We start from the raw sequence: 17,082 nt of genomic DNA, 5'->3' as shown, positions 1-17,082 counted from the left end.
ACAGATGAAGAAAATGCAGAATCTCATTTAAAAAATTTAAACATAATTTCCCGTCACATTTATTTGCAAAGCTTCATTTATCTTTTTAAAAATATTTATATATTTCGGGGCATACTTGTTCTGTTCCTTTGATAAATCCATTTGTTTTATCACATGACACAGACTATACTTTAATCTGATGGGATTTGTCTTCCTATGGTTTTCAGATTTTAATTTTAATTTAAGTCTGTATGTTAGTGTGTATATATCTATACTTTCTTTTCTTGTCCACTAGATATTAAAATTAATTTTTACTGCTGGAAACAAAGATGCTGCTGATTTAGGCTTATCCGTTTGTATTCACTTTATTCCAAACTCTTTATCAATTAAAATTGCTTTGAATTAATTCCTTTGGCATCTTCTGACTCTAAGCTTAGTGCTTTTCCTTCTACCCAATGCCACTTTAACAACTACTCATGAGAGCAGCATTCCGTTATTTCTAGAAGTGTAATTACGGTTTTTCTTCTAGGTGGCAAATATTAAGAAGGAGACCCATATTTTGTGGTACAAAGATGAAAGGGAGATATCAGTGGATGAAAAGCATGACTTTAAGGACGGTATATGTACCCTGCTTATAACAGAGGTAGGTGACTATTAACAGGAACTGTAAATGTATTAGTTCTGTACCCTACTTTCTCTCAAAATCCAGAGACTAGATTCTGTATTCCTTTGCCCTGGGCATTTATAATATCTTACTTCTAACTGCTCCCAAGTTCCCTGCCCTGACTTCACTTAAAAAGCAGGCTGTAGGAACACAAACGCTTCTCTCACCTTGGGATAGGCGTGGATTTATCTCATATCCAACCATTATTGGCTGGATACTACAATTCTTGCCTCTCTGCGCTACCTGTTTTCATAGATGGGTGAGTGGCAGGGAGTTAAATGGATCCTTCTTCGTTTGCTCTTAAGTCTCATGATGATTTGTTCCCTAAAAGAACAATCAGAATAATATTCATTTAGGCATAGGTTTTTATCTCCTTTTTGTCTAAAAGAGCATACCTTTCAAATATATGTGATTGTTACCTTTTAGTATGAAGGCAGAGTAAAGGGTAAAGACTTATGTCTCAAATCAATTACAGCCTTAGAGGGTGGAAACTCAGGACTGCTAGGTCAAATTATGATGGATAGGTTTATCCGTGAACTGCTCATTGCTCATGTGGTTAGATGCTTGTTCTGTGTTTTGATGGCTAGTTCTATAACTAATGGGCTTTAAAAATGCAAACACCAAACTCTGGGCTGCAATAAGCTACAATGTGATATATCTATCCCTCCCTTAGTTTTCCAAGAAAGATGCTGGGATTTATGAAGTTGTTCTGAAAGACGACAGAGGAAAAGATAAGAGCAGATTGAAGCTCGTGGATGAAGGTCAGTCCACCAGCTGCTGGGGTCTGTTTTGCGTGTCCTATATCCAGGTTACTAGAATTATGAGTGAAGCTGAGCTGATGGTCGAAGTCATGCTGAGTTTTGTCCACAGATTTTGTTTTAATTGAAATTCCAGCAGAGTAAACTACTGTTATATTTTTAAAAAATACTTTGCTTTTAGTCTTCCCAGAAATCAGAAGTGTACTTTTGATCCTCTGAGAATTTATAGTCCACAGCCCACTAGGGATTTGTTTTTAATATAAATCATCATTTTTGTTTCAACCCTATAAAAAAATGTTACAGGATCAAAAACTGTGAAAAGCATGTTGCAAAATAACCCACTCTTAAAAGGTGACAAGAAAGATTTATAAATGGAACTCTAAGCCTCTCAGTTATTAGCAGAGCACGAAAGCAATTTCCGCTTTTCAGAGACAAATGCATCATGATTACCAAGACCTGTAGGTGACCCACCAACTTCCAGTTTTGTTCCTGAGTAAGGTCTTTAACAATATTGCTAACAAGCAGCAGAAGCCTGACTTTGATTTCACCTTCCTAACTCTTGGTGGAGATAGGACTAAATGTGCTTATTGGCAAAAAGCATTATTAGGCTGCAAAATATCAGGTTAGTAGATGGTTAATTTATTTTGAATTGATTACACAGATAAGAAAACTTCCTTTAATGTGAACTAAGGCTTCCTGGGACTTAAGAAGAAGAAGATCTTAAAGCCGAGACACTACCTGGAAATCTCACTGTGGCTCTGTCCCTCAAGTGTGAATCTGATGAAAGTTATAGAGAACTGGAGGGGAAAAGTCAAAATAAGAGCAGGGATCATTTACAACTTGATAAAAATTGGGTTATTTACTCCAAGAGCACTTATCATCAATTGGTCAACAAATATATCTTGTGGTCAATACCTTCCACCAGACAGAATATTTTTGAGAGCACAATGCTGATAAACTATTTGAGATTTGACCTTAAACTGAGCATTTCTGTGCTAACGCTTTGTCTATGAATCTCCATCCGCAGCCTTTCAAGAACTGATGACTGAAGTATGTAAAAAAATAGGTAAGTTAAAACATTCTCTCCAGGACAATGCTTCATTATTCTCCTGGAAGGGCTTGCAGGTACATGAAATATGCTGTTTCCTTCTTTCAGCTTTGTCTGCTACAGACCTGAAATTCCAGAGCACAGCTGAGGGCATCCGGCTGTACTCTTTTGTTACTTACTACCTGGATGATCTGAAAGTTAACTGGTCCCACAAGTAAGTAAATGGGAACTTAATTGCTGGGTAGAAATTCTTTCTCTATTGGAGTGAAAAAGTGGGAAAAACAGCCTTGGTTGGTTTGCTCAGTGGTTAGAACATCGGTCCGCCGACTAGAGGGTCCTGGGTTCTATTCCAGCCAAGGGCACATACCTTGGTTGCAGGCACGATCCCTGACCCAGGTTGGGGGTGTGTGGGAGGCAACCAATTGATGTGTCTCTCTCACATCGATGTTTCTCTTTCTCACTCCCTTCCACTCTCTCTGAAAAGCAATGGAAAAAATATCCTCAGTGAAGATTTGTTTAAAAAGTGGGAAAAACAACAGCAACCCTCTGTGTTCTCAACTTAGGAGTCTTCTTACTTCTCAGGCCTGATGTTGACAAGTGTAGGACAGAAGTACCCAGGCTATTCCCTTAGTGTGAGTTAGCACTTTCCCTCAGCACATACAGGGTGAGGCCAGTGGTGCCTAAGAGTGATCAGGGAAGTACCATAATGTCTTTGTGACCAGAGAAGACATCTCTGTCATGCGGCCTCCACCTCCAGAGGGTCATGTCTGGGCTCTCTCTGCTTTGCAGGCATCCATAGCCAGATTCTGATTCTCTCTTTCTACACACAGCTATCCATACTATGGTCTGGAACAAAACTGAAGCAGCACACACCAAGAGACAGCAAATTTCCCATTATATGAATTAGTGGCCATTCACCAAAGAAGCCTAATCCAGAGGAGTGCCCAACTTTGTTATTGTTGTTTATAGCAATTGGCATAGTTGGTCATTAGCGTGTTTCTTGTCCACCCTTGGAAGGCTTTGGAGATCTCAAGATCACTTTGGGAAAATGTTTTTGAACTGAATTGAGCCTGAAGGTCTGTTCTAATGCCAGGCTTCCTTTGTGGAGTTCTAGAGGGATTCCATTCAGGTTCACCTCTGGAATTCCAAGAGCGAAAATAGCTTTCTAAGTCAAACCAGTTGTCCCATTTATACTGTCACTGTTATCCTTAACCTCTGTGCTTCCTTGAAATGCCCTGAGCTGAGAGAGAGGTGCTGCAGCCTGGCATAGAAGCATAATGGGGCACAACCACCTTCAGTCCACACCTAGGATGCAGCTGACACTCATTCCCAAAGTCTCATGAGACTCACTGAGCAGTAGGTCACTGTGGCATCCCCAGCAGGACCCAGACAACAATGTTTGTTTATATCTTCCCTTCAGTGGGTATTTACAATATGCCTGCTACTGCTCCAGGCCATTTAGATGTATGAGTTCATTTAACATATCCAACGCTTTGGAGTGGGTACTTCCTACTTCAGTGAAGAGGAAGTTCAGGCTGAGGGAGGTGACTTGTCTGAGGTCACACAGCTCAGCAGTGGATGGAGGGCTGAGTCCAGGCACCCTGGCCCCAGAGCCCCCCTGTCATGGCACTACCCCTGTGTTCAACTCGCATTAAAAGTCTAGGTTAACATTTAACCAGAGCTGGGTCTCACAAAGCAATCATTTGTGTTTTCTTTAAAATGACTTTCCTGTTATGTAAAACAGTGTTTTATTTATTATTATTATTAATTTCCTGAGTCCTAAAAAAAATGAGAGGTGAAATTCCAATGTAGAATTCTTGGGGTTTCATTCCTTTGTTTAATTTCTTTCAGAATATATTGTAGGAAATTATGAATTAAAATAGATCAAATTCCAGGAAATTCTTCTGTGACATCTAAGACATTCTGATATCAGTCTGAAGAATAAGAGAAAGTAAAGTAATTGAATCAGCAATCAAAAGCTTTATTTATCATCTCTAAAAGAATTACTTGCTCAAAAAAATTAGAACATTGAGTTTTGAACAAACTGCTATCAGACTAACAAGGCATAAACTTCTTACGTCATTTGGTTTAGTGTGTTAAACAAGGGGTTTTTGTATCCACCTGCCTATGAAAGATTTAGGGGTCAAGGATGTCTTCACTGTCTTTATGTAGTTATGTGACACGATGGAAAAAATGGGTTTTAGTCTTGATGTTGCTCCTATGTTTCCTTGGATCTTAAGCAAGTCATTTAATTTTCTGAATCTCACTCAGTAATACCTGTTCTTTCTCATAACACTGATGGGCCCAATGAAAGAATGAAATTAATGGCAGTTTGTAAACCATAAAGTGCTTTATAAATTTAAGCTACTATTATGCATGTTGGCCAGAGATTAAGGAATTCAAATGTTTATTATAGCAAAGCAGAGAACTGTCTGCCTTTCTAGTTCTCTAAGACAAATATATTGTTCAGGCTAAAGTTTATAGGTACAGATGGGTTCCTTTGTCTTACATTTTATGGCATTTTAATTTTAATATCTTTTATAAAATGTACTATATAAGAAAAATGCTGGACTATTTGAAAACAGAAACTTTTTGGTGGAGATTTTTGTTCTTCTATGTTTTTTTACGTTTATTTTGCTTTTTATAACTACAAACAGAATACACGCCTATTTTAGAAAACATATTTATAATGTCATATTATAAGTTAGAAAGTGTTTATAATATGATATTATCCATAGTTTTCTTATCCATAATATGAACATTTGGGGGTAATACTTTAGTCTTTTCTCAATGTATAATTGTTAATAAAATTAGGTAGTTTTGTCTAGTGCTTTTTTCCCTTATTTCTTTGAAGTTACTTTTAACATCATTGAGGGTACATCTACCTCTACCTTCCTCTATAACAGTGACATTTCTAGATCTTCAGATCACAAAACAAAGGGTTCTATTTGCTTTTTTTCTCTTGCAAAGAACACAATGCACGGGTCTGCTCTCGACCTACTGTGGAATACTGAGAAACTCACATCCGGGGACAGAGAAGGTGTCCCATTCATTTTGGAAGCAACTCTGTTTCTCATTTACTCTTGGCCTTACTTCCAAGTGCATATTTACATGTGTTTTAAATAGCTTTCTAACAACATACGTCAGTAGATGCCAGCCACAGATGAACCTCCTTAGGTCTGTTTTTGACTAGCTTGTAAAATCAATTTACATCCATAGAGCATCTGCATGAAATATGCAGCTACATAATATGTACCTTTTCACTTTAAAGATTCCCTAGGCCTACAAATAAGCCCAAGCAAAAACAAAATAATTAATACTGCTAAGAAGTATTGATGTTGCAATCTGCCTGGGCCCCAGACTGCTATTGGGAGTTAAATGTGAGACTCTCAGAAGCCTACCCTCACCCCCATCCTGGGTCTTGAAATCCAAGTTCCAAATGATTCAGGGCCCATCATTTCTCTGAAGCTATAGACCACATGTGGATCCCATATTATTTGAAAGCCTGTAAAACTTTATGGTAAGACTATCAATAAGAGACAAAGTAAAGGTCAGCTCTGGATGAAAGCAAACAATAATGATGTTTTCTTTGATTTGAACAGTGGGACAGCTATTAAGTACACAGACAGAGTTAAGAGTGGGGTCACCGGGGAGCAGATCTGGCTGCAAATTAATGAGCCCACTCCGAACGACCAAGGGAAATATGTAATGGAGCTCTTTGATGGAAAAACAGGACACCAGAAGACAGTGGAGCTTTCTGGACAAGGTAAATGGATATTCTGCAGATTTGAACTTACTGTAGAGGAGTGAGCTTTTTAGAAAGAATGAAGGTTGATAAGAGGTCATTATGTTTGCCTATTGAAAGATGATTAGAGATTTTAATAAAGCAGTTTAAATGCAGCCATGGTGGTAGAAGCAAGAATGTCAATGGGTGGAGAGTCATTGAAAAGTAAGCACTACTCTTTCAAGATGTGTACAAAACAAAGGCATATTGATTTACAATCACCTGAGCAAGAATAAACACTGAAAAAGCATAGTTTTATGGTGACTGAAATGTGATCGTGTTCATGGAGTCCAAGAAATCAGTTGAGTTGGAAGGATTGAAGATGTGAGTGGGGGGGAATAATTGATGTGTCAGAGTTCTGAAGGTTGGAAGGTTGGAGATCCAGGGCAGAGGTGGGAGTAAGTGTGAATCAGCAAAGACAAATATTGAGAAGAACAGAAAGAAGTTGGAAAAGTTTGATCTATATGGCCTCAGATTTCTTGGTCATCTTCTGAGAGAATGGGGGACCCTGGAAAGACTAGTGAAGAAAAGAAAGTCACGAGAGACGTGGAAAGAAGGCTTCCACCTAAGAACATAGATGAAAAGCTATGTGCAACTATTAATTAAAATTTAAAAAGTTAAAACATACACAATTATAAATAAAAAATTAGGGACACTGTACCATTTCTCTCTCCTGGTACTATACTCTTCATCTTATTTATTTATTATTTCCTTACAAAATAAAATAGTCTGTATGAAGTTAGCAGAGCAGACTTTTTCTTCCACTTCGTATATTAAAATGCAACCTAAATATGCAATAACTCTCAGTGTTTTCATCCTGAGAGAGTAGATTCATAATTTAGAGAATAGTCTTTCAACCCTGCACTGAGTTGTTTTGTGCTGAGTCCCTTAGCCTCACCCCTACCCACCCTTGATCACAGGAGAACACTTGTTGAAGGGTCTCCGTGGGGGGGATGGAGTAGCTGCCCTCAGGGACCCCACTCTCCAGGCTGCGCTGTGCCCGGGTCACATCCTGCAGTGGTAGGGATTTCTTCGGCAGTCCATCTGATACTCTGAAACACAGTAGGAAAGGAAAATAAGAAGTGGATAGATAAATTTAAAACTTTACCAAATTTTTCTTTTACTCTCTGCCCATCAGAGCTTATTTAACTACCCTGCTCTCATATCCCCCTGCAGCTAAAGGCAGTGCATTGTCTCACCAGCCTGACGCTGCCACAAAACCACAGATGGGCTGGCCCGTGCCTGCCTCTCTCTCAGTGTGCTGTGGGCAAAAAGAAGAATACTGAACTCTTAGCCTGGTGTAGCCTTAACTAGTCTACCTCCAGAGACTTTAAGCTTATTTTTTCCATCTATAAAAGGAGGACTAGTGTTACACAAATATTTTCTGGAGGTAAAATATTTTGATTCCCAGACTACAGAGGGTCTTTAAAGGCAAGGTGAGAGAGATTTCAAAATGAAGCTGCCTTTTCACTTGAAGTCTTCAAAGTGGCTTACTCTGCGGACTCAGGAAGAGAAATTATTTTACAGCTCTATCACTCTGTTTCCTTGTCTCACTGGTGCTTTACCTCATCTCCTGCACAGCAGAGAAGCATTGCCCCAGGCGGGCATTGGCACACGCTGTGGCTGCAGTAACTCCATGTGCTCTTTAATGTAAATAGATGGGCCAGACGATGGAACACAGAAACATTTAACTGTCTGGCTAGGAGGCCATGACATGTGGGATGATTTAATAGGAGAAAAGCCTTTTTGAGGCTCAGGATGCTTCTTAGACAACCAGCTTTTATTTGAAACAGACCTTTATTCCCATTTTTTCTTTGGTGGAGCTAATTCTTGGCCTTGCCGTTTGAAGAATTGAAGGTCTCTCACGGAACTGAGAGCTTCTAAAATCCACTATTTATATTTTCTCCCTAGAAAGTATTTGCTTGTTAAGTTTATCCAGTTGTCGAGTGAACACATAGGTACAGTGTAATTCAGAGTCAGCGCAGTTGGTTGTACCTGCACTGATCACATTGACCTCACCCTGTGAATTCAGTCGGCCCCTGTGTGTCGTCAATTCTGGGTGAGAAAATTCTAACATCTCTTTTTTTCCCCTTAAAGAATATGATGAAGCCTTTGCTGAATTCCAGAGATTGAAGTAAGTCTTTCTTCCCAGAAAATGCCATGTGTATGCATTAATTTCTCCCGGACATCATGTGTGCTGCTCCCCAACCCGAAATAACAGAGAGGGTCTTTCATTTCCACGAGTGCTTCCCACTTTGTTGAACAGTAAAATGTCTTTGAGGCAGTGAAATGCAGTCAAGGTTAGCTACTCTGAAATAACACTAAAACTTCTTTCTTCTTTGTGTGTACGTTTGTTTGTTTCTCTCAACCACAGACAAGCTGCCATTGCTGAGAAAAGTAAGTAAACCCCCTCCCTGTTTCTTCCTGGCATAGTTTCAAAGTAGAACTTTTTTTCTCCGTTATAACTGCTAATGGAGAAGACTGAAAGTGGAATTTTTTTCTTTTTCCAAAAAAACACCCAACCCTTAAGTGTCCTACATCTGTTTTCATTTAGTGTCTTGAGTGAGGATGTCTATGAAAAGAAGGTCTCAGGTTACAGTATAAGGATGTCACCCAGCTCTTAACCTGAGCCAGCCATCTGGAGAAATCTCTGGGCTGCAGCTCGTACAGAGGTTGTTAATCACCTGCGGGCACCACATAGCAGAAACACTTACACACTTTAAAGAAAAATAGAAATAAGAATCTTTGTAAGTTTGACATCAGGTAAATCACAAGCACTCCACATATTCCTGAGAGCCCCTGTAGGAGAAAAGACGCTAAGTAAGGCCCTCTGTCCTTCCGTTTCTGGGGACACTGCTGAGTGAACACACACCGCACTGTCAAGTCTACCCAGAAATGTGCGCACTAAGTTCTATCAACTGTTTGCTTCACACACAGTTATTTCAAGAAGCACTCAGATAGCCTTACAGCATCCCAGAAATGATACACTAGTCATAATTCAAGTTCTTTTGCAGTGTGGGAGGCATAACTTGAAAACTGTTAAGGGTTAAAACTGTAGAGTTGGTCCTGAGCTGGAATGGAAAGGACCTGAGCAAGGGGAGGAGTGGGAAGTGAAGTCTTCTGCCTGCCTTTCAGAGGCTCTGGGTCACTCAGGATGGACTTTTTGACTTTTGCCATGCACTGCTGTCCTGCCCCCTCTGCTGTTTCCCTCTCCCCGCTCAGGCCCTGGGTTTGTGAGGTGGCTGCTAGTGGTGAATGGGGCAGACACCAGACCAGGGGCGTGCTGGGGAGTGTCCAAGCGACAGGGAGTTTTTCTTATTGGCACCGAGTATGTCTTTCCCACTCCTATACACACAAGCAAAGCCAAGGGCCGAGAGCAGTTGACAGCCACTCCCCATTCTTGAACTCTCTTGTGGGCAGGGAGCCCGACCTTCCCTCCAGTTCATGAACATTTTCCTAAAATCACTGGGTTACAGCAGTTTAGAGCTCTTCTAGCTCATGTTTTTAAGCTTTTACAAGCCATGGAACACTTAATTCAAACAAAATCTTCCACACAGACCCAATATATAAAATAGGTAAAAGCTGAGTTATCTTCATTGGCTCCTTGACTCAATACCCCACCTCGACCTCTTCTCAGGCCCCTCAGAGGAATCCCATGGACATTATTCATATGTTTAATTCAACCATCCACCAGTTCTACAGATGAGGAGACTGAGGTCCACACAGTGATGTGACTCCCTTACTATCACACAGCAAGAGGCACAGGGAACCAGATGATGGGTTGGGCTTATAAGTGGTATGAGGTGCAGCGGGATCAGCAGGAGAATGCACTCAACACTCGGTTAAAGCTTTAGCCTGACTTAGTGGAGAAGCGAATTGCAGAACTATGGATCAAGAGCCACACATTAATGAAGTAGGCCTAAAAATCAGACAGTGGCAGCCACTGCATTAGTGCCAGAGAGGGTGATTTTGAGTGAATTACAGGAGGTGTCCTTCCCGGGGGCTGAAGCAGTCAGACATGGAGCACATGGCTTGGCTAGGGAGTCAGCCCTGGATTTCAGCACTTTTGCTGCACTTTGTCCCCTCACCTGGGGGCCTTTATACTCATCACCACAGACAGCAGCCCCGCATAGCACTACCAAGAACTACCAGGCAATGAGAAAGGGGAGGTTTGTAGGAAAGGCCTCAAAGAAAGCCCATGTCTGCACAAGCCTCCAGATCTCCCTGGCATAAAGCTTCCAATTATGCAACCTTTTTTAATCATAGAGAAGCCCATAAAAGAGGCCACACTGAGCTTGGAGGCTATCTCCTTTCGCTGAGCTCCACTGAGCTGCGAAAGGGCCAGGGCTGAAAATAGCCGTGAAAATGATAGAGCAGGTCTTGATCCAACAAAGAGATCTCAAGCTGATATTTTAGGCACAGATAGAGGCACCCGCACACATGAAATATGTATGTGAAAAAGGATTAGCATTCAGCATCACTGGATTTTTTTTTTTTGGCATGTTAAAAGCAGGTATAAAATAACTGTAAGGAAAGGGAGACTAAATAGGAAAATTAGCTCCCTGGGGTGGTTTTGTGAGTGTGATCACGGACGCTCCCGTTTCAGTGATTAACCAGAAATGCCTGTGCTTGCAGATCGCGCCCGGGTGCTGGGCGGTCTCCCTGATGTGGTCACCATCCAGGAGGGCAAGGTAAGCATGGAGCACTCCTGTCCCTGCTTCTTCCACTGCGGGAATGGGTTCCAGAGCTTCAGACTTTGTTCCTTCTTTTAAGTTACATCCCACCATCTTCATCTTATGCCATGGCTGCTTATGAAGCTTGACTTTAGGATAGCCAAATACAAGGTTCAAAATGCAACCATTTGTCCAGTCATCCTAATATTTTGGACCAAGCATCAGAATGCAGGTTTGTCTGATGTGGGCACAGGTAGACCACTTAGTCTCTTTCTAGAGTTACCCTTTAAAATCAAGAGAAGAGGAAAATATTCAATCATAACTATATGACAAATGCAACTGAAGAAAGCAGCGACCTGAAACACCCAGTGGAGAAGGGGCTTAAGCACCTCACTTTGAAGGGAAACATGCTGCTCCATGAATGTCTCTAGGCTCTATTTCAATTGAAAACTGATTTCTGTCCATTAGTTTTAAATTAGTATTTCTTGGCTCCATAATAATCTCTGAAAAGCAATGAACATAATTTCAAACCTGGATTCACTTTCTTCATCATTGTTTTATTAAAACAAGTTTACCATACCAGTCATAGGGGCATGGGCCTTTGTCGTAGAATAAAACCTTTCCCCACCTCAAAATGGCAATGACCACACACGATGGGTGAAAAATGAGGCATATCCAAAAGCTTTAGTGAGAGGCAGGTTTCATCTGGCTGTGCTGCTTCATAGCCGAAACATAGGACCACAGTTGACTTTAAGCTCAGCCATTTCAGGGTTGCTTTTGTTTTTAAGCTCTATTTGCTATTTTACTCATCTAGTGAGGGTCAAGATATTCAACTCACTGGGTCATAGTGAGAATTAAGAGACAGAATGTATGTGAAAGTACTTTATGATCTGTAACTAAAATCTGGAGTGTGGATAATAATTTTCCATGACATCTAAGGTATTTAGTTTTGTTAAAAGTTTTAACCCCCAAGTAATCACAGTTTCCACAGGTCCACTTGGATAAGATTAATGGCAATGGTTTGACCCATATTTTTCTTGAAATGTATTGGTAGAATAATTCAGTGAGAAATGCTAATTAATTATGGAAAGGAAACAGATTTCTTAATCTATGCAATTTTAAAAGATACTCTTAAAGAAGAGGTGACAAGTGACCACATAAGACCCTTTGGAGGATATTCAGAAGGACACCCTTTTCCCTGCATATTGTGAGCCCTAGTTGTTTTCCTTATAATTACTGGGTTTTAAGAAGAAAAAATGCAAGAATGAAATTTTAAATGTGAAATAAATTTAACATCATTGGCTATCAGGGAAATGCAAATTAAAACCACACAGAAATATCATAACATAACTATCAAAATGTCTAAAATAAAAAGTAGTGACAACACATGCTGGTGAGGATGCAGAGAAACTGAATCACTCATACATTGCTGGTAGAAACGTAATTCAAAATTGTACAGCCACTCAGGAAAACAGGTTGGCAACTTCTTAAAACATGAAACATGCGTTTATATATGACCCAGCAAGTGCACTCCTGGGCACTTATCATAGAGAAATTAAAACTTACATTCACATAAAAACCTATGCACAAATGTTTCTAGCAACTTCATTCATAATGGCCCCAAGCTGTTAACAGGCCAGATAACCCTTACAGATATGACCGTACCATGGCACATACTCAGTGATGAGGGACAAATTCTCGATACCTGCAACAACTTGGATGAATCTGCAAGGAATTATGCTGAGTGGAAAAGGCAATCCCGAAAGGTTATATACTGTATGATGCTATTTATAAAATGTTTCTGAAATTACAAAATTTTAGAAACGGAAAACAGATTAGTGATTGCCAGGAGTTAGGAATGAGGTTGGGAGGTTGGGAGGTGGAGAGTGGGTGGTCATAAAGGGCAACACGAGAGATCCTTGTGGTGATGGAAATGTTCTGTATCTTGACTGAAGTGGTGGATACGTGAACCTAGACAGGTGATAGAATTAAACAGAAGTAAACATACACATACACAAATGAGTACAAGTAAAACTGGGGAAATCTAAATAAGATCAATGGACTGTACCAATGTCAGTGTACTGGCTGTGATGTTACTCTATAGTTTTGTAAAATAGAACTACTGGGAGAAACTGGGTAAGGGTACACAGGATTTCTGTATTATTTATTACAACTGTATATGAACCTACAATTATCTAAAAGAAAAATTCAACAAAAAGTTAGGTAAAGTAAAACTATAGGCCTAAATAATCTTTAAAATAAGAGGGTTTCAGCACAGATGGTAATATAATAAAATGTTAGGAAATAGGAATACACTTTGGTAGTGCACCTTTGCAACGGCAACAGATTGGGTAGGGTTTGAGGGAGAAATAAAACTAGGAAGATAGAATTTGAAAATTTGTCACATTACCTGAAAGAGCTGTTAGGATTCTGCTGCTGGGCTCTGCGACGCAGTTGAAACGCAAATGTGAGCAGGTGGTGATTATGGCAACGAGGTTTCTCTACTGAGACAGGGTTCAAAATGCCACATTAGAGCAAAAGGCATCTATCTATCTGTTTATGAAAGTGAAAATGGAGATGGGAACTGGAAGCAAACTCCTGGTGCTTTTGATGATAAGCGTTCCCAAAACCAGAAACCTGATGCCCGAAAGAACCCTCAGGTTTGTGTTCAAACTGTAACTCACACGGGTGCATATTCATAACAAGTTCAAACCCTGACCTGGGAGGTTTATATCTGTCCTCCATCGAGTCATGCCACACCACCAGAGGATTTTTGAAGTTGGACCATCCTTATTATATCTGATGTCTCTCTTTCCCTCTCCTAAAACCTGTTCGGCAGGCACTTAATCTCACCTGCACCGTGTGGGGCGACCCGACCCCGGAGGTCTCCTGGTTGAAGAACGAGAAGTCCCTGGACTCGGATGACCACTGCAACCTCAGGTTCGAAGCCGGCAAGACCGCCTTCTTCACCATCACCGGGGTGACCACCTCCGACTCTGGCAAATACGGGCTGGTCGTGAAAAACAAGTACGGCTCGGAGACAAGCGACTTCACCATCAGTGTGTTTATCCCGGAGGAGGAGGCGAGGATGGCTAGCGTGAGGTCTCAGACGGGCAGTAAGTCCAACAAGTGACCAGACACCGCCGGGAGGCATGTGAGGGGGTCCGCGCTGGGCTACTTTGTGCTACTTGTGTGCAAACGGTTTGGGTTAAGTGTAAGGAAGTCTGTGTGCTTCCTACTCCCTGTTTTTGTGCTGGCTTGGGGGAGGGGGATTGTCAAATCTTTTGTTCATATAAGAAAAGCACCAACCAACATTTTAATAGCTAAGAAAATACCATTGGTAGCACAAATATTAGGAAACGGTTTTAAGCAAAAGACCAGAAAAGGAGGGACATTGAATGAAGATCAGAGAGCAGACGAGTGTCGTGGAGCAGAGTTTGGATGTGGCTCGACTTTTACCTGTGAATTCTCAGGGATTGCAGTTCTGCTCAGCATCCTATCAAGACAGAGACTAGTTGTAAAGCAAACCAGCATGTCCCTTGTGTTGCTGAGATAGCCGTGTGCATTTCTGTTGGCGGTCTTTTGATTGGGAACCTCCTCAGTATTAATAAACAGTCCTCGCACCTTTTCTCTTCTTCATCAGTGTTTCCCTCATTGCTCTCCTTTGGCTGCTCAGTTGGGCCTCTGCTGCGTCTCTCTCTCCTCTCCTTATAGCTGGTCTTCTGATTTGAATTCCTTTGGGTTAAAGCAGTACCTTCATAGCAGGATCAGATAAGTCATCCAAGGTCAGTTGAGGCTCAGAGGTGTGAAATTGCTCTGTCACTGTACACCTGTTAGCTTACTGGACAATTAAGTTGATTCCATTGTTAAGATACCCAAAGTAATTGAATGTAATGTGGCGATTACGGAAGAGGGTGTGGGGTGTCTAGTGCTAGAGTTGGCAACTAAGGAAAAAAGAGGCCTCATTCTAAATTCAGGGAACTGCCAGCTTCAGGGCCCGCCACTCCTTGTAGGACATGCCTACAGGCAGCATTCTGCTTTAGGAAACTTGGTTCTTCCCCTATCCCTACTCCCAACCACCACCACCACCACCACACATGCACACACACACAGTCACTCACACACCGCTGGAGGAATATAGTAATGGTGAAAGTAGGTTCCCCTCACCTTCCTGCCAAGGGACAACAGACTCCCTTATACAGTTTAGAGAGGCATCTACGCATCCTCTCCTGTGCAAAGTTTGGGACTAGAAATTGCATCTCATTTGACTGTTGCCGATTCCCTTGTTCAGCCAAGTGCCCCATGCTATTGCTGTGACATTGAACCCTGGGGAGGAGGGAGATGCTAGCAGGCATGGCAAGTTGATGAGATCCATGAGGGTCAAGGGGACCCTATGGAGGGCAGCTAACCTTAAGCAGTCCAAAGTTCTCCCTCCCCCAGCAAGAAGGCTCCTTCTGGACAAGTGGACCCAGAAGAAAAGTGGACACCAGCAGAGGAGCAGAAGAGAGGAGAAAGGGGCGAAGCAGGGGCAGATCTGCATGTCAAGTTGCTGTGCAGGTGAGAGGCCCCTAAGACTCTACACAGAACCTTAAATGCCCCTTTCATGAGACCAACAGTGGAGTCCCAGTGTTGTCAGAAGGGAGGGAGGGAGGTGAGTGCTAGCAAAACTCGATACCCCATCCTTCAATTCCATGCCACTGGAGCCTAAGTCGGGGAGAAAACAAGAAGGATTTTGAATCCAGTGAAAACACAATTTTAGCACACGTGTTCTAAATTCTGAAATTGTGTGAAAGCTTAGGAAGTCAAAGTGGACCATCACTAAGATCCCTGCCATCCAGCAGAGGCTTCGTGGAACACAGTGGCAGTGAGGGAGAAAAGAGACTTTTGTATTCATAGCTCTATAAGTGAGAGGTCTCAATAAAATGGTTATAAGAATTATTTTAGCCATTACAATGACCGAACTAAATCAGCTATGATTTGATGGCTTAGGTAAAAAGCTATTGTTTCTACAGGGGGAAAAGAACTAAAACTATACATCTATCAATTTAATGATACTGAAGTCCCTTTTAACTTAAGAATTCATGAATCTGTGACCTGCTAAATGTGATCTATTGGTACATGGAGGATCATATTGGAGCACAGAGAAGACTCTTCAGAGTTTAGTTTTATAAAATTAATATTCAATATATTAAAGTGATAAATTTAAAAATCTAGATCTTCCTAAATCTCATTTTTCCACTTAAAAATAGAGCTTTGAGAAAGTTATTTTGAGAGTACTTTATAGTATAACTAAATTCCCTTTAACTTGTTAAACTGTATTTATAAATTAAAATATTTTCTTTCCACTTTAAATACTACTATTGTCTGATTTACCAAACAAAAACTTTGCAAGACCTTAAATAACTTTAATTACCTATAAAATTAGGTACATAAATATGGAAAAATTTAAGTTCTCTTAAATGAACTTATTTGTATATAAATTTAGTAAGACTTCAACATAAAATCACAATCATTAAACATTTGAGGTTAGAATCATAAAGCTGAGCTATTACTAGGATACATTTTCTAAACCTTTATAAGAACATAAAAATCAAGTATGCACAGATGCCATAATGCAAAAATAATAACATTATCCAGCTACAGCCCCTATGGCCTGGAACTAGAGTTTTAATACCTGTGCCAGAACGAGAGACATGAACTCAGATTGCTCATAATGGGGAGCTATATACCAACATCGCTGCACAAAGCTGGAATGCACAAAGGTTAGCCTAGGAAAAGAAAAATGGAAATAGTAAATATATCACAAACTGACATGGAGAAGCAATGTGGAAACTTGCCATCTTCCTGGGGGTGGTTCTGGGTAGAAAAACAAAGTTAACGATTCCTCAAGCCAGCACTGAACACTTGTGGGGTCCAAATTTATAGCAGTGCATGGTGCAGGAATCCCAAGCCAAGAGTTCCCATAAAAATGGCTAATGTCTGGAGCCCCAGAGAAGCAAATGTAAAACTATATTACAAGGGACGTTTATGTCTGCCTACAAAGGATTACTGTTATGGAAATTGTCCTCCCACCATAAACAACTAGAAAACTAGGCAAAATATATGGGGGGAAACTGGGGCATTGGTTAGCAGACATACAGGTATGTGCCTGAGAGAAGGGAAATGTTAATGGGAGA

At 40.8% G+C, this 17,082-nt stretch overlaps 1 protein-coding gene across 2 annotated transcripts in view; it reads left to right on the top strand.

Annotated features, from left to right (window-relative positions):
- MYOM1 (myomesin 1) overlaps positions 1-14,545 on the top strand; it is a 108,694-nt gene extending 94,149 nt beyond the window's left edge. For both annotated transcript variants that reach the window (XM_081149074.1, XM_081149073.1), the window contains 9 exons: positions 509-622; positions 1,317-1,404; positions 2,429-2,467; positions 2,558-2,663; positions 6,052-6,215; positions 8,331-8,367; positions 8,608-8,630; positions 10,869-10,924; positions 13,746-14,545. In XM_081149074.1, coding sequence (XP_081005200.1) covers positions 509-622; positions 1,317-1,404; positions 2,429-2,467; positions 2,558-2,663; positions 6,052-6,215; positions 8,331-8,367; positions 8,608-8,630; positions 10,869-10,924; positions 13,746-14,039 — 921 coding nt within the window. In that variant the 3' untranslated portion in view covers positions 14,040-14,545. The remainder of the gene's footprint in view (positions 1-508; positions 623-1,316; positions 1,405-2,428; positions 2,468-2,557; positions 2,664-6,051; positions 6,216-8,330; positions 8,368-8,607; positions 8,631-10,868; positions 10,925-13,745) is intronic.
- Positions 14,546-17,082: the final 2,537 nt, after the last annotated feature.

This window comes from Miniopterus schreibersii (assembly GCF_964146895.1).
Source record: "Miniopterus schreibersii genome assembly, chromosome: 10".
Classification (NCBI taxonomy): Eukaryota; Metazoa; Chordata; class Mammalia; order Chiroptera; family Miniopteridae; genus Miniopterus; species Miniopterus schreibersii.
Note: the sequence above shows the minus strand (reverse complement) of the source record. Positions and strands in the feature narration are given on the sequence as shown.